The 18,020-nt window shown below is 33.1% G+C and overlaps 2 protein-coding genes and 1 long non-coding RNA gene across 3 annotated transcripts in view; 2 read left to right on the forward strand and 1 right to left on the reverse strand.

Annotated features, from left to right (window-relative positions):
- LOC134263754 (multiple epidermal growth factor-like domains protein 11) overlaps nt 1-4,799 on the forward strand; it is a 72,745-nt gene extending 67,946 nt beyond the window's left edge. The window contains exons 21-24 of the mRNA XM_062746137.1: nt 3,815-3,935; nt 4,201-4,272; nt 4,532-4,553; nt 4,648-4,799. Of these exons, the coding sequence (XP_062602121.1) occupies nt 3,815-3,935; nt 4,201-4,272; nt 4,532-4,553; nt 4,648-4,741 (309 nt within the window). The 3' untranslated portion in view covers nt 4,742-4,799. The remainder of the gene's footprint in view (nt 1-3,814; nt 3,936-4,200; nt 4,273-4,531; nt 4,554-4,647) is intronic.
- On the reverse strand, nt 1,177-3,603 carry LOC134263757 (uncharacterized). Its single transcript, XR_009991346.1, has 4 exons — nt 3,299-3,603; nt 2,945-3,059; nt 1,704-1,837; nt 1,177-1,538 (listed from the first exon to the last, which is right to left on the reverse strand). It is a non-coding gene; the product is annotated as an uncharacterized LOC134263757 (long non-coding RNA).
- Nucleotides 4,800-16,091: 11,292 nt separating the features above from the next.
- LOC134263755 (multiple epidermal growth factor-like domains protein 11) overlaps nt 16,092-18,020 on the forward strand; it is a 97,440-nt gene continuing 95,511 nt past the window's right edge. The window contains exons 1-4 of the mRNA XM_062746138.1: nt 16,092-16,227; nt 16,864-17,001; nt 17,148-17,285; nt 17,869-18,006. Coding sequence (XP_062602122.1) covers nt 16,878-17,001; nt 17,148-17,285; nt 17,869-18,006 — 400 coding nt within the window. The 5' untranslated portion in view covers nt 16,092-16,227; nt 16,864-16,877. The remainder of the gene's footprint in view (nt 16,228-16,863; nt 17,002-17,147; nt 17,286-17,868; nt 18,007-18,020) is intronic.

The raw sequence follows: 18,020 nt of genomic DNA on the forward strand, positions 1-18,020 counted from the left end.
AATAAAAATTTGTTGTAAGGTCCACAGAGATTCTGTTCATAAACCTCGCCTCTAGCCTGTTACAACTGATCTCTAACCCTTTACTTTGAAATAAAGGATTGATTGATTGATTGTATACTGTTTAATGCCCCTCTCCAGAATATTTCACTGATATGGAGACGTCACCATTGCCAGTGAAGGGCTGCAAATTTATATGCTCGGCACTTACGGCCTTTGAGCAGGGAGGGATCTTTATCGAGCCACACCTGCTGTGACACTGGGCCTTGGTTTTTTTACCGCCCCATTTAATCGCCTTTTACGACAAGCAAGTGGGTACTGAGGACCTATTCTAACCCAGATCCCTGAAATAAAGGAAAAACACTGCCTGATGACATGAATCCCCAAGAATTAAATAGCTGTTGTAAATGAATGTGAGATTTCTGACATGGAGACATCTGTCTCCCACCCATGGAAAGGTGCTTAAAATTGTTATTTTACATCTTTTATTGATATTATGAATTCACATCATCAGTTAATTTGAAAATTACAAATGGCTATTATCAAACAGATATTTGTATTCACATTCTTAAAGTATCTTTAATACTGGTGTTTGCTATATTTAAAGATACGGCAAGAGATCATGACTATGGAGAGCATACCGGTATAACACTCAGCAACACAGATGCATCAATTCAGACAGATTTCAGCATGATTGATATAGACAATTTGCAGCAAAATGCAAAACAGTTTAATGATCCAGATACACTCCTGAGAGATCCGCATATTGCTCACTTGAGGATTCATGTAGAGAGAGCTATTGGTAGATTGAAAACTTTTCGAATTTTGTCAACAACCATGCCGCTAAATCTAAAACCTGTAGCCTATCAAATTCTTACTGCATGTGCATTTTTGTGCAAACTTCAAAAACCACTTGTAAAGAAGTAATTATTATGAGGAAAAAAAATGCTTCCGATTTGTTAAATGTTTATTTTTAAAAATCTCAAATGTATAAAAACAACTAAACATACAATGTATATTATATAAATGAGATGTATTTCATTTTTTTAAAAAAAAGATAAAATCATTGACTGTCAGAGAGCTAATTAAACATTCTGTATCTTCTTTTAAAATTAAATGTAGTTTTTAAGAAATACTTCATATACTAATAGTGCTACAAAGTTTCAAACATGAACAAAGTGAAAGTAGCAGTTAAAAGTTATAAATTTAAGCCACTCTTTATGTTCATTGTGATTTAATACTCAATGCTATAATAAAATTTATTGCCAATGCTCTCAAATGTCTGAATTTCTGTGTGTTTCTCAAAACAAGCATGCTTTATGTCTGGATATTACACAATGTGGGCACAATGGATGGTTGTTGGGACTGGTCAATCCTCAATCTATCTTGCTTATTTCACTTGGTACTGACTTTTTCTTTGGCTTATCCCAGACACACTGTATGTCTGTATAGGCCTCGGTGCTTCAGTCCCTGTGCCTTTCACAGAAAATTGGACAATGAGAAAATGAAAGCAACACAATGCTTACATGCTCCATTATATCCTGTAATAAAAAAGAAGAAATTAGAAAATATGTATATAATGTTTATAAATTATAATTATGTTCTCAAAATTTATCATCATAAAAACTTGTCATGTACTCAAAAATCAAATTTTTTATTCAATAGCTTTAAAAACAGAATATGAAAAATTTAGGAATATGTCCTACCATATGAAGATGATAACCATTGATTGTCCTGCTTGTAATTTGATACACATGCAAAACTCCACCCACACCTCTGCATGAGGTGAACTAGGACATCAAAAGATTCTTCTTCTGGTATCTGTGACAAATCTTTGTTCCTATATAAAAATAAAAATCATTCAATTGAAAAACTACCGGTATTTCAACCTCCAATACTACTTTCAATACATGTAATTTATATAAATGATTTTATGTAAATAAATGTTTTTAAATTAATTTATTTTTCTTTCTGCTGCCTATATGTTTTTCTAACTGTAAGATCAACTAAGTTGTGCTTATGAAATTATTATGTATTTTTTAATGATTTAACTGAACTGTGAATATTGGCCAGGGTAACTCAATCAGTTTAACGCCTAACTAAGGATGCAGGAGTTTGACATGTAGGTTCAATTCCCTATCCAGCCATATATTTTCTCTTTTCCATCTTTAAGTATTTAGACCCATTGACAAATGAAAGATCCACTAAATGAATTATATTTGAAGATTTTTTTTCTCTGATTTCACACTTACTCTTTGTAGTTATGTAGATACTTAGAGGGGTAATACAGAAATATGTGGGGTCCTTGAAAAAATGCATATTGGGCGAGGCGTAAGCCAAGCCCAAAATGTTTTTTCCAGGAACCCACATGTATATTTCTATATTTAATACCCCTCTAAGTGTCTACATAAGGAACTATTCAGTCAGAGATTTCTTTAAAATAGTTGTTTTTTTTTTGTATTAGTAAATCGTTCTGTAACAATTGTTTACCTTGTGACATCATTTAATGTGTATATCACGCCAATTATTAGACTCTTTGTGTGTTCAAATGAAAACAACGTATTGACTATGATCTGTGCAGTATGGCACGTGGAGCGGGCATATTGATTTGTTGTGTGGTGGGTAGGTCACGTTGAGGGGGCACATTAGCATTATGATGTGGGTAGACAATATAACATCGTTTCATGCAGTATTCTTTTCGACCAATGAAATTTCACAGATTTTTATCAGAGGCAGGATAAAGGAATTTACAACACTTCATACGTACTATAAAGTCTTGTTTTGAATAAAGTAAAATATTTGACCATGCTTAATACTCAGTAAATAGCTATTATAACATGATTGATCTTGAAGTAATTTCCATACTAAAGCATGCAGTTAACATGTGAAAAGAACAATTACTTCTAGAGCTGATCTAGTAAGCTGTGAAAATTTCAACACATCATACCAGTTAGAAACTTGGAATGGCTGACTTGAAGTTGGTCCAATATCACCTTCTCTGATCCAACGAACACTCAGATCTGCGTCGAGTATCGATGTCTACATATTCACCATGAGAATATCTATAGACATGATAAAAGAATTTTTATAATATGCAACCAGGGACCCATAAACACAAGGTCCCTGATGCAACTATTAATTAAATACTAGCAGGGACCTTATATACTATATAAGTCCCTGATAATAGTAAATATATTTTAACACTGTACAATTTAACTTTGACAGTTTATGTGGCATTTTATTCATAAATTTTACAGCATTATTAATTACAAATAGATACATGTAGTCATGTATGGTGTACCTCAACGCTCAAAATTAAGTTTGTGAGCGAGTTCACAAAGACGAACTACATTGTAGATCCAAGTTTCTCGCCATACTTCACTGAATTCATTTGTCCAGGAGATAGTTCTGCAAATCGGGAACAAGCCAGGAGAAAAAAATCACATCTTACAGCCATAACTCCTATTATTTACTATGCTATTCCGCTTTTTCATGTTTTGTATTGATATTTCAAGAAAACGTCATGAAACCGGAAGTTACCATGAGGAACATTTTATTAAAGGCGCGAGTAAAAATCGAAGAAAAACGGTGTTCCGGCATAACTCGGAACGCAGCTATTAATAAAACAGGGGAAGGATATAGCAAATGAAAAAGATTTTATGAAAATTAGTGATAAAATAATAAGCTTTAAATCTATTTAATTTGTATTTCTCATATGTTGAAATCAATTTCATTTTATGATTAATGTATAAATACATATATAGGTTGCAAATGTTTAACATACAAATTGTAATCATATTTCGTCCAATTTTCGCAGACACAGTCTAGCGACACATGTAAGAATGACTATACCATTACCATAACAAGTGTGGTTGTCTGTATTTCAATTGTTTTGATGAGCAGTCTCCTAAATTTTGTTATCTGGAGGAAAATGCACAGTGAGTAAATGTAAATTCTATTTTGGCCATTTATGTATTTAAACACCCTCAGAAAAAGTTTATTTAAACTTCACATTTCAAATAAATAAAAATGTCATTTTTGGTCTTTTTAAAGTAAAAAGTAATACTTTTTAACGCATATGTTATGTTAGAAATACATAAATCGAAAGACCGTGTTTTTACCGAAACCTTTAATATTGCTATAAACATGATATGACACCATATTTTAAAATAATCCCTCTGATATTTATTTAACCTTTTACAGAGAAAAGGACAGGTGTAGACACCCCAAATGACAAAGACTATTACAACGAATTCCCATCTGTTGATATACGAGGTAATAAATATCAAATATACAAATGTTAAGGGAACTGTAATGTGAACAAAGTAAATGGTGAAATTCAATGGTGTTCAATACGATGTCTATATCCAACCAATACTATGGTATTTGAAATAATTGTATTAAAAGCTAATGTTAGTGGTAAGTCATAAGTATGTAAAGCTGTTGTTTACCAATAAAATGTCAATCCAATTACATGTATAAAAAAGGTAAACTTTTATCAGAAAGTAGTAATTTTTAAGCTTATAATTTTTAGATAAACAGAGTGGGCAAGAAATGTATGTATTGTTTTATTCACTTATATATTGAACTTTTTCACTTTACTCAAAACTTTTTCCAGGATTGATTTTTAAATATTTTTTAATCTGACAGGAATATTTCTCCTTATGCAGAACTTAGTGAACTTGACCATCCAAACACTTATGAAGAACTTCATCAAAATGCAAAAGCAGGCGAAGAAATATAATAGACGCATTGCTGATGTTAACATTTTAATGTAAAACTCAATTTTCTTTTTAGCTTTACTTACATGGACTTTTCTGATTCTGATGTTGATTGTCAGTAAATATTTTTTATTTCCTATTGAGAGGACATCTGTCAAATTCTTTCATGAAGAACGTAGGAGTAATTCGGTTTTTATGCATTTTTTATCCCTCTTCATAGATCTTTACCACTATCACATTCATGTCGCACAATATGACGTTGAGAAATGGTTATATATTTAACATTGCTTAGGTAGTTTTCTTATTGCAGTACAAGCTTAAAGTCAATATTGAACTAAACCCTTATCACACGTACCTAAGATAATTAAGATTGACATATTTCTTCAGATTATGTTGTGTCTAACTATGTAATACAGGGTGTTTCAGAAAACATGCAACCATTTTGATTGATTATATTTTACTGGTATTTTAACCAATACCATGCACCAACTTATCTAATTAAAAGTCACAAGTTCAAGATTTATTCCTATGAAAATAAAGATAATACGACAAATAGATAATCAATAACAAATGAAAAAAGGAAATTGTAAAATTTCACTTCGTTAAAATTATGCCTAAATAACGTCATTTTTGCTGAAAGAAGAAATCTATCCTATTTAAGAAATTTCTCCTTACTATTGCAATGAGTCTCTTGGGAATGAATCAGGTCTCATTTTTCAAACTAGTTTGAGATCACTTCTTTTTTTTTTTGGAGGGGGGGGTGTTAAATGCTTTGGCCATTAAATAATACCTTAGATAAGAATCAAAGGATGTTAAGTCAGGTGATCGAGTGTGGAGCCCATTATTTAATGGATTTAAATCGGTTGAATGTTCCTACAAACATTTGTTCCGAAAATTAAGTCCAAAGTTCAAGATTCAAAATATATTTCAGCATCTGATCAAGTACACGTGAAATGCTCAATTTGTTCACAAACTCGTCTATTAAACAAAAGGATTTCATGTGAGTCTCTGGAACAATGCCTCTTTAGTAACATTCTTAACGTCTCCATGTGTTTTGTCTTTTTTTTTCATTTTTTTTTCTCTTTTCTGATTGAATGATCATGCATTGACTCTTTCATTAGACACAAATTTTAACAGATTTAAACAACTTCCATTTTATATTGCTATTAGTAAGTTCTTTACATTTTTAAAACCTTAATTTCATGCATTGCCATATCCACAGGGACTGGTGGTATGCTCTGATAAAGCAGAATCAGAACTCTTGTTGAATGCTTTTTATTAAATTCCACATTAAGGATGAAGTCATCTGTTTTTTTAATTATGTCCAAAATGACGTCATAATTAATTAAATGGTAATTATTTTCTAAATTTTTGATTTTGATGAAAACTTAAACCTTTTTATCATAATTTTTTACAAAACTTTCATTTGTTCCTATTTGCACATCAATATATTGAGGAAAGAAAATGGTTGCATGTTTTCTGAAACACCCTGTACGTATGTCACAAGTATTTGATAATTGGTTTTTCTCACACATCTCAAATACAAACAAATGCCTACCATTACGCATTACTACTACGCTATGGAGGGGGAAAGTTTAAGTATTAATGTACAGTAATGTAATTGCTTCTATACTGGTATAAGTCAAATCGATGAATTATTTCATTCACGGGCGTCATTTGTATGTTACTAGGAGGAAAAACATAAATGGAGGTTTTTTTCTGAAGTGGATACAAAGTTGATTGAATAAGTGTACAGTAGGGGACATGTAGAGCGGTAAAATGTATTTAAGTAGAGTTATATATATTCGGGAAATCATTAAGAAATGTTGATGAACAGCTAGATGTCGATGAGTCATATTCATGTGCAAATAACCTCATAAAAAGCGTATTAAATAACTTCAACATATATGTAAGGTTTTGGTCATTATATGGAATACAACGGCTTGAAGAAAAGTTACAGGACAGTATCCTCGCAAGAAAAGCAGAAAAATCTATCGAGCCATCCTAATGTAGCACATAGTTAATATTTCGTCTAAAATAGTTATGCCTATAAGAAGGTACATGTAAAGATTAATATCTTGCAATATTTTGTTTCAAAGATAAAGTAGATCCATGCGTTGTCATGTTAACAAACATACTCCGAGACGATAGATTAAAGTTGCTTAAAATCATGGACACTGGATGCCACTGAGATTAAAAATTAAAAGGAATGGAATGAAATTCTACTTCAAATTATATTTATACCCCCCGCTTGAAAAGCGGGAGGGTATGTAGCAATCGTTAATTCCGTCCGTCCGTCTGTACGTCCGTCTGTCCTTCCGTCCGTCTGTTACGCTTTGGGGTACCCATCTCTTATCCGCAACTCCTCTCATACCACTGAATGGAATTTGATGAAACTTTCACAGAATCTTTATTACATATTGCCATTGTGCACCTCCTATTTTACTTTTTGATCCGACACATATTTTGGGTTTCCCGGCCACAGCAAAACATGGACTTTGCAATTATAGCTATATGGAAGCGGGGGGTATTATTTAGTGATCTCATCGCTCACAATTCCTCTAGTTTTATATATCATGCTTGAACTTCTTTCTAAAAAAAGGATTCTATATTAAAGAAAAATACTCTTCGGATGTCTTCCCTACAGAATGTGACGGAGGAATATATGGTATTAACTGAACTCAGTCCTGTGGTCACTGCTTTAACAATGAACAATGTCTTCATATCAACGGTAGTTGTTTACATGGATGTTCTCCTGGATACAAGGGGCAAAACTGCAAAACAAATATTTTATTATTAGCTTTGTGTATAAAAGAAATAAAAAAAAGAACGTAAATGTATTTGCACTTGAAAATTACGTAACCAGGAAAAATACTTGATGGTAAAAATTAAATTATAATCTTTATATTTTACATTTAAAATTATATCTTTTTTCGCTTTTTTCCCAATCGAGCCTAAACAATATTTTTACAGTGTGTAATGGGGGTATGTATGGAAACAACTGCAGCCAAAGCTATTAACATTGTATTATTAGTTACATAGTCTTTTTTCACTTCTGCATTATTGAATACAGAAGGATAGAGGGTTTTCATATTGCCCCTCAATCTTTAAATACTCGATTTTAACATGGACCAGATACATTTAATCCATGACAAAGTGTCAACGTCTTCTTTTTCATATCTGGCCCATCGTCTGGTGTAATCTTCAACAGAATCCATAATATTTATGAAATTCCTACGTCAGTTGAAGGTTTGGGGTTTCCTATATTTAAGACCTTTTAAAATAAGTGATCTAAGGTTGTAATTATTAACTATATTCACGTCACCTGCAATAACGTGTTCAGCAGGGCTAAAGTTATAGGGCGAAGAAGAGCATGAACACGATGGAGGATTATGCTTCAGGTACTCGATATTCAGGCCATGTAAAAAAAATTGCTATTGAAAAGTTTGGAAGCAATGGTCAATGTATATTTGCAGGAAATGCAAGGTGCCGTCTTTAGCTTGAAATATAGTGGAATACATGACTGGGCCCTTTTGTGATTAAGAATATTACTTATATCAACAGCGTCACTTCCTTTATTGGCAGTTAAAGTTTAAGGAAAAGAAGGATTGGTTTTCTTCAGTACAACGTGCGGGATTAAAAAGCCTATCATTTGCAATATCCATAATAACAGATACGAGCCTATATTCTGGTGTCGAGGAATCAAAAAAATGACTTTCCTTGGATTTTTCAAGAAAACTATTTAAAAGTTTCAAAAGGACAGAGTTTGATGCGAATATGATATAGATCTAACTGTTTATTTACATAAGGTAGTAACAAATAAACATTGATGTAAACATCAATCGTTGACCGGTAATTAAATAAAGTAAACACTGAAAATGAGTCTTGATCATCAAACCGTTTGGATATGTATATGTAAGAAAAAGGCATGCGTCTAAATGATGGAGACGATAGTCAAGCAATCGACAATCTTCGGCCGACTCCCCTCGCGCTACCCAAACAAATAAGTGTGTGTGTGGGACGGGGGGGGGGGGGGGGGGTCGAGCCACGAGGAGCTCCGAGTGATAGTCGAGAATATTTTGAAAACTTATAGTCGGATGATAATCGAACAAAAACGATACCCTTTTTCAACTTTATCTTCCACATGTAAATGTTGGTTGAAAAAATATATATTGAAACCAGACACATGCATCACCTATATTCAGAATGTATTTCACTTTGAGAATATAAAACACGACCTGTGTACAGTAAGTTTTTATGCAATAAGTAAAATTCGATGTTTTAAAAAAGGGTATATGTCGTTTTTTCGATAGTAAATGATTAGCAACTTTATCTATTATATATGAAAAACAGATATATTTTTACTGATTCATTTTGAAGAAGTGAATATATTATGTGTCTCTTATTTTAAAAATGGAAAGAACAATCTTTTTTATGTTTAAAAATAACCTTTAATTCTGAATAACTTCTCCCACCTTACTTATATGTATAGAGCAGACCGGTCTTCCTGGTTGCAATAAACCAGAAGAGACATCGTGTATCCCGGGTTTATTGTAGGACCGATGCCCATGGCTACGCTTACGTCTCCGTGTATGGTAAACAAGTCCCGTCATATTTATATTGTTCTCTGTGGACGGATAAGATTTCCAACACTATCGACATTGTCATTACATTCCTAGGAAAATGCTGTCCCTAGATTTCTCATCCAAATTTCTTCACGTTATCTACGGAAAGGTGTATACAGTGACGGAATGTTTGGGTGGTGATATATCTTTTGGAGAATTCTTACTTGCATTTACAAAATAGAATGATCAGGTAAATTTAAAGGTAAATTAAAATGTTTGTATTTTTTAAGTGAAAGCACCAACATAAACAAGTCCAACAGAGTACATTCTATTCCATGATTTATAGACAACATTGAAATCGATGACCTGATATTCTTTTTTGAAGGTTTTACTTTTTTACAGAAGGCTATGAAGATAACGAATGTCCAATATCAAAGTCCATAAAACAATTCAAAATAGGAGCAGAGCAAGCACGGACATCTAAAACATCAGAGGTTTGATCAGGTGCCGTACATTCTGACCTGCACATCCGCCGTCATAGAAATAACGGGAAAACAGAGTATGCATTCTAAAGAAAATTTCATATACAAGCATTGGAAACAAATGTAATATAACGCATATATTAATGACAAGTGGCTGTCCTTAAAAAAAAAGACTGCAATACGTGGTTCTAACCGAAATTCAATATAAGAAAATTTCTAGGTGTAGTGAATATTCATGTAGGTTTGTTCACATTTTTTACAATGATCTGCCTACTTTTGACTGATTGTAGTCTCAAAGCAAAATTGTTAAATTTCATCTCCGATTAGACTTTAGGTTTGTCAGTTTAAAACATCAGGCTATTTTGATACATGTAACCCATAATTGTCTGGACTAACACATGTTCTGGATTTATACGGAAGAAATCTATCATGGGAAAAATAGATCTGATGGTACATATGTAGCACAGCTCTGTAGTACGCAGATTTTCTTTTGTCGGAGCATCCCTCCCCCACATTAAATACCGTTGCTACAGACCTCTATTGAATGGTTATTATTTTGCGAGCCTTGATGCACAAAACTAATGCCGGTGAAAACTTGTTCTATCTATTAGTGTTCTTTTGAGCAAGAAAAACGTATGCTGCAAAACAAATTTGAGCAGAAAAAAAGGAAGATTTTCCATCAGAATTCACCAATATGTATTCATAAAAATTTGAAGCGTTTTAGCTTATCGGCATTTTGGACTAGGGTAACACACTTCACCTTTGTCCTTTTCTACACAGTGAACTTCGGGAATACAAATGTAAAAAATATGTTTAAACTTGTATTCTTTTTTACGATTTTTTTTCATATCGAATTTACCAAAAACAAAAAAAACTAACGATTACGTAAATGATTGCGAGCACTTCAATACAGTTGCCTCTGCAATTTTGCCATTTATAACTTAAATAAACTCAAATTGCCTCAATCGGCTCCCCATCTATAGGACGCAGTCAAGCGCACAGCCTTGGAAAGGTATTTGTAGGAAGACATAAAAATGAAAAACTATACCTACAGTGAATTAGCTTCCTGGTTTACAGCTTGTTGAAATCAGGATGGAAAGCTCCAAAATCTATTTATTTTTCACCTCTGCCGACGAGATGTACATGTATGCTTGCAAGGGTAAGATAAAATGCGCTTGATTAAATTTGGGTGTATTTCTTCATTTTTTATGTTTCAAGTTTTAAAAAGTGCAATTTATCAAGTTTCAAATCTTTTGTTTTCACATACAGAGCTGTATCTTGGACTCTATATATTCGATTAATATTCATATATTTAGACCTATCCAAAACGTTAAAGTTTATAAGCAAGTTTTAGTCTTTTATGTGCTTTTAACGTGTATAGCTTCAAAAGATGTAAAGGATTTAAAATATTTTAAAAATCTTCCTCAATAACAGCTTTGTCATTATTTGACATATGAATAAAGATGTGTCCTCAGGTGTTGTACAGTGAAGTTTGTACAATTTATGACAACCGAGGGTAGGACGGAATTCAACAGTGACTGTGGGCCAAAGTATGATATAGGGATATATTGAAAATATATCTTTAACAAGACCCACGGCCCTAACGATCACAATTTAAAATCTACACTAAACAAGGATGCTTCCACATACGTTTCAGCTTTTCTGGCCCAGTAGTTTTTGAGAAGAATTTTTAAGCATTTTCTTATATACTTCAATGTGAAACTTCTGTTCCTTATTTTGGCCTCGTCCTACCCCAGGGGGTCATGATTTGAACACTGGCCCAGTGGCTTTTGAGTAGAAATTTTTTTTAATTTTTTTCATATATATTTCTACGTAAAACTCTGATACCCTTTTGTGACCCCCCTTACCCCTGGGGGTCATAATTTGAACAATTTAGAATTTACACCACCCGAGGATGCTTCCACAAAAGTTTTAGCTTCTCTGGCTAAGTGGTTCTTAAGAAAAAGATTTGCAAAGTTTTTTCCTATATATTTCTATGCAAAAATTTTATACTCTTTTGTGGCCCCACCCTACCCCCGGGGGTCATGATTTGTACAATTCAGAATCTACACTACCCCAGGATGATTCCACATAAGTTTCAGCTTCTCTGGACCAGTTGTTCTTGAGTAGAACATTTTAAAAGTTTTTTTTTCATATATATTTCAATGTAAAACTTTGAGTCTCTTTTGTGGCCCCGCCTTACCCCCGGGGGTCATGATTTGAACAATTTAGAATCTACACTACTCATTGATGCTTCCACATACGTTTCATCTTTTCTGGCCCAGTGGTTCTTGAGAAGAAGATTTTTTTAATGACCCCAACCTATTTTTGTCTTCTCTAAATTATCTCCCCATGTGAAGGGAACAGGCCCCTGATTTTCACAATTTTAACTCTCCTTCACCCAAGAATGCCTTGTATCAATTTTGTTTAAAATTGACCCGGTGGTTCTTGAGAAGAAGTCGAAAATGTTAAAAGTTTACAGACGGACGGACGGACGACAGCCAAAATGTTATCAGTAAAGCTAATTTGAGTCTTCGGCTCAGGTGAGCTAAAAAAGCGATCACGGTAGCCTAGTGGTGGAGCCTTCGCTTCGTGATCGAGAGGCCCGGATTCGATTCTCGTTTGCGGCGCCGCGTCAAACCTAAGACGTAAACATAGGTAGTGACTGTTCTTTCGCAAAGCGCTCAGCATTAAAGTGAGTCACTGGTCTTTTGGATAAGAATTTAAAAGTGTAGGTCTCGTTTAACGGTAGGCGTTGGCATAATAAAGAAACCTCTTTGCTCAATAGTTCTGAGTGCCGAGTATAGGTCTAAATATGAATCCCTTTTCCGGCATATGGTGACATCTCTAAATGATCGACTTTAATATTCTCAATTAGAACGTTATACAATAAGCAATCAATCAATCAGCCACTTTTCCCAGAGTATCACCCGTGAATTCTTGATGTTTGGGCCATGAATTTATAATTTCGCTTAGGGATCAGTTTTTATTACAATCATGCTAACAGTTTGACGGCTTGATATCGAGCAATACATTTAAGATTGTATTAATTTTGGTGATTTTAGTCCAGCCCTAAGGTCCTTTGGAGAAAGGAGACATCAGATTCAAAATATGCTTTGTTTGTTTCTTTTCACTAAATCACTCATATATTTTTTTCAGAATTGTTAGAAATTTGTTTAGGAATAGCAAAAAAATTATTAGGAATATCTCTATGGATACATCTTGAGGTTGAGGATAACTTAAGTTTAAACCCCGTTAACTTTTCAATACTGAAATGATTTATTTGTTTTTTTTCCTTACAAGTGTGGATGAGCAATATTGCCCGGTGGTCTTTTGTTATTTCTTTTATTATGATTTTTCAGAATGAAGAGAATAATTCGCTATATCCTCCAACTTATCGTGTGTGCAACGTATACTTGTGGATATAGTAAGATTGTAAAATTACAAGTTAATTCATGCTTGCTAAATAGATTTTTTTTAGAACTGGCATGGGGGCTAGAATATTAGACAAAATCCAAGTCTCACTTTTCTTTGAAAAAAGGGAAACTGAGATCAAAAGTGAGCTCGTCTAAGTTTCATGGCCCCGGCCAGACCATATATTATTTACAATGTATATTTTTTTTTAATCAAAATAACTTTTTTCTATAAAGATAGGGAAATGTTTGTGATCATTGCTGTATCATTAAGAGAATGTGTTTAATTATATATTTTTAAAAGAAATAAAACAACGAATGAATAAGGCGTACTTAAGTTCTTCTTTCAACATAACGTTGAAAAAAGCAGGAAGATTGAAATTTATTTACTGTCGGTTTGCAGAGGATATTTTATTTTTGCATACTAATTCTAAAACAATAAATTTTATTTCATATCTTTTTTAGCCAATTTAGCATTACGGAAACCTGCCTGGCAGAAAAAAGATTTTTCACAATCCTTTCCATGGGGAGCAGACAAGGCTGTTGATGGGAAGTATACTAACCGTAGTGCTCTAAGTAACCAGTGTACAATATCAGGAGATAAACAACAGACGGCAGAATGGAGAGTAGATCTAGAGAGTGTGGTCAGCATCAGTTACATTAACATCTTCTACAGAACGGATAACGTACAAAGTATATAGAAACTCCTCTCATAATTAGACAACTTAATTGTGTATTAATTAAGAAGTTTACCTTGAATTGATATGTACATAAAAACCCCCACTTTTTCGATACTTTGAAGTCCGACCAATTTTTTTTTCATATAGCATGAATAAAAATCGATGTTGTGTAAACGACCCAGACGAACAAGAGATATATTTTTTAAATGTTTTATTTATATTTGTCGGAGAACAAAGTTATCGATTCCCGTAAAGTCAAAGGAAACAATAAGATGTATCTGTGAAACACTGATGCCCTTGTGTTGAACTTGAAACTATTGGCGATGATTAAAGTTTTTTCAGATGCAATTCAAACTGCAAAGGTCATGATCAAAAGATCGAAATTGATGGTATCTAATGAAAGGTCTAGTCAGGTGTATTACATCTGTGAAATAATAATGGCCAAAGAAAAGGTCTTTTTAAAGTGGATCAATTTCTTAGGTCAACGATTAAAATCATTTATATCAATTCAAAGGTCTTGTAACACAATACATACACAGTGGAGACATGAAAGCCCTTGCATCAACGGTTCAAAAATTTTTACCAAGATTAAAGTGTGTGTATGTGTGTATGCGTGTTTCTTTTTTTGCAAAAGTGGGTCAGACCACGATGTCAACTTCAAATTTGGTTGTGCCAATAGAATTCAGATACAAGAATACAAGAAAACAGTTTTTTAAATGCATGTTTTCAACTTTGAATACAAGCAATGAAATTTGTTTGTTGTCTCTCAACAGAGGAACCTTTACATTTCAATTGACTAGTTACATATTCTGTGTCATACAAGCATACATTTTCTGTGTCATACATAGATGTTAATTGCTTCTATTCTTTCTGATTGCTGTAAAATATTAGTTCATAAGTAAAGCTATTTAGACTTTATATATCAACCATGATTTCTCCATCACATTAGATCAGTTGAGCAAGAGTTATTATAGCAATTCTCAATCAATATCTGTAATATGAATATCTTGTATACTTTTATTCCGTCTTTTTTAAGGTCCCAGTCATTTCGTGGGAAGATTTGCAGGGTTTTTCCTCTATGTTTCAAATACAACGTTCAAATCAGACGGTCATCTTTGTTTCCATGATATACAGACCTTAAGCGGTACACCTGTAGAGGACCAGAGGATCAAGTGCTCTGTATATGGACGTTACGTTATATATTATAACGAGCGTTCTACGGCTGTAACTTATCCAAGTTACTACTCCCAATATGCCTTCAACGAATTATGTGAAGTGGAAGTCTATGGTAAACTCTTAGATTACGTGCATTGCATTCCTTTATTATTTATGTTTTTGTTATGAAAGATTTTGGGGATGCGTTAATTTTGCAGTGTCTGTTCTTCAATCTGTCTGTTTGTCTGCAAAATATTTGAAATATTGCCATAAACGTTTGCTTTGGTGGGGCTTTTGCTTTTATATTTTGCAGATTTGACTAAATTTTTCATTGGGTACCACAAAATTTGACTTCCTTCGAATTTTAGCCACATTTACAAAACACTTTGGAAATTTGGAATTGAGGGCCAAACTGATTTAATATTTAATGTATTCGTTGACGTTATGACTCTCTTTAGACCAATCAGAGCTTTTCTTGTTAATCATTCCATTATTAATTTCCATTTATCATTTCTTATCCTCATGCATTGCTAATATTCCTTCTTTTACTGCTGCTGGAATTGCAACAAAAAAATGCTCCCAAATGTTTACTACTGGGATTCACACCATCTGCACTGAAAAAAAACATCAAACATACTCAGGTTATGACTTATTTACTTTACTCTTATCCTTTACTGAAACATTATCCAAAATCTTCAGTTCTCTGCAGTAATTGATATTCCTAGTGTTTCTTTTCACAACCTGCCTACATTTAAATACAATCATTAAACATGGTTGATTTTCCAATCATCAGACGGAGCGCACTGAAACATTTCTTGATTCAAAAATATTCGATTTTTAAACTTAAATGTTCCAACAGGCTTTTTGAAGGTGGTGAGGCTACATAATCAAGAAAAAAATGTTAAAGAAAAATTAATTCAAACCATGGGTTTCCGAACTGAAATATAATACACGGGAAAAATACAGATTAAATATATTTACTGTTTGTCTTTTTTTGAGAATACTGCATGTCTTTAAAGTAAAAACTATAAATTATAAAGCACGTAAATCAGAATATTATTTTTGTAAAATAGGGTGCCCTGTTCTTGGTAATTATGGAGAGGATTGTAATCGGACCTGTTCAGTAAATTGTCAAGAACAGCAATGTGAGGTCGATACTGGTTACTGTTTGAAAGGATGTTCGCCAGGATATAAAGGTCAACTCTGTACTTATGGTAAGTTTTTTTTCAGATATAGATGCGAAGTAGCAATTAAATATTCTGCAACTTACCTAAAAATAATTTAGATTGATCGTTTATAGGAGGTATTCCCTAGCATAGGAGATTAAGATAGAAACGTGCTTGTATGTGTTAGTAATAGTGTGGGTGTTTTTGCCTCTTTGGCAAGAAGGCGTACTTCAAATCGAATTTAATTTCGGTTGCTATTTTAAAAAGTCTTGTCTATAAACCAAGGCATTAAAATGTCAAAAAGTGTAATTCCTATGTAATGCGGACCCGCAATAAAAAAGACTTTATCCTTTATGCCTTCGCTGCTTATTCCTCATTTTGTTTTTAAATCGTATACCGATATCAACAGAAAAAAGGATGGGTCTAGGTATAAATCGTTTTTTAAACAGACATACATGTATCACCGACTCTCAGAATAAGGGTAGAATGTATGGTGTTTCGTGAAATCAGTCTTGTGGTCATTGCTTTAACAATGAACAGTGCCATCATATCAGCATTACTTGTTCTAAAGGATACACGGGGCCGTAAACTATTAATTTATTTTAACTCTGTTTAATTTTGACAAAAGAATACTCATTTTTTACCACTTGTATATTCCACAGTCAATGAATGTTTTTTCTACAGAATGTGACGGAGGAATGTATGGTATTAACTGTACTCAGTCTTGTGGTCACTGCTTAAACAATGAACAGTGTCATCATATCAATGGTACTTGTTTACACGGGTGTTCTCCTGGATACAAGGGTCAAAACTGCAAAACAAGTAAGTTATAATCATAATTATTTGTTTATAAAAGAAATAACATATGTTAGGAAATGCAATTTTATTAAACTACAGTTAAAATTATTTTTTTTATGATTTATATTCCAATCGAGAATAAAACGTATATAAGAACAATATTTTGATAGAGTGTGATGGTGGTATATATGGACATAACTGTAACAAGATCTGTGGACATTGTATAAACAATACACAGTGTAATCACGTCAACGGTACGTGTTTAGGAGGGTGTTCTGCAGGTTTCAAAGGATTCCTATGTGACAAAGGTACTTGTCAATACAAATGTCCAAACATATAGAGAAACAAGATTCACTCATTGACAATGGAAACCAATAATTAAGAAATAATTTAGGCAATATTTTAAAAACAGTTGATGTGTACTTCCATAAAGTAACTATTCCTAAACAAACAAGAATTGTTAGGGATTCAATTTTAAGAATGTTTGAATTGGTGATGAGATTAGAAACTCTTCAAAGGGTAAGAATTTAAGTGGAAAGTATTTCAATGATCACAAGGCTTTGAAAAAGTAGAGCTATTTTAATTTTACTTAGTTTTCACTTTTGAAGACTTTTGTACGTGCAGTGATTGATCTAATTTTTAGATATTAACTTTCTGGCTGTTATACTTGACAATCATAGATTTTCCATTGAATGGTTTATCCACCATCGCAAGGTTTTATCGTTTATAAATATTATTCCCATGAATGCAGACCCACCAGAGAGAATCATTTCCTCATCTTGATCATTTATGCCTTTTTTATTTTTAAATTTTTCTAGATACAGAAAAAACGAAAGAACTAAGAAAAATGAAATAATGAACTATGAATCCATTTTCAAAATTTATCTACAGAATGTGACGGAGGAACGTACGGTGTAAACTGCCCCAAGACCTGTGGTCATTGCTTAAATAATGAACAGTGTCATCATATCAACGGTACCTGTTTACACGGATGTTCTCCTGGATTCAAGGAACCCCTCTGCAAGACAGGTAATTTCTACATG

This window comes from Saccostrea cucullata, unplaced genomic scaffold (assembly GCF_032062105.1).
Source record: "Saccostrea cucullata isolate Sc308-1 unplaced genomic scaffold, CSIRO_AGI_Scuc_v1 ctg1192, whole genome shotgun sequence".
In the NCBI taxonomy this organism is placed as follows: domain Eukaryota; kingdom Metazoa; phylum Mollusca; class Bivalvia; order Ostreida; family Ostreidae; genus Saccostrea; species Saccostrea cuccullata.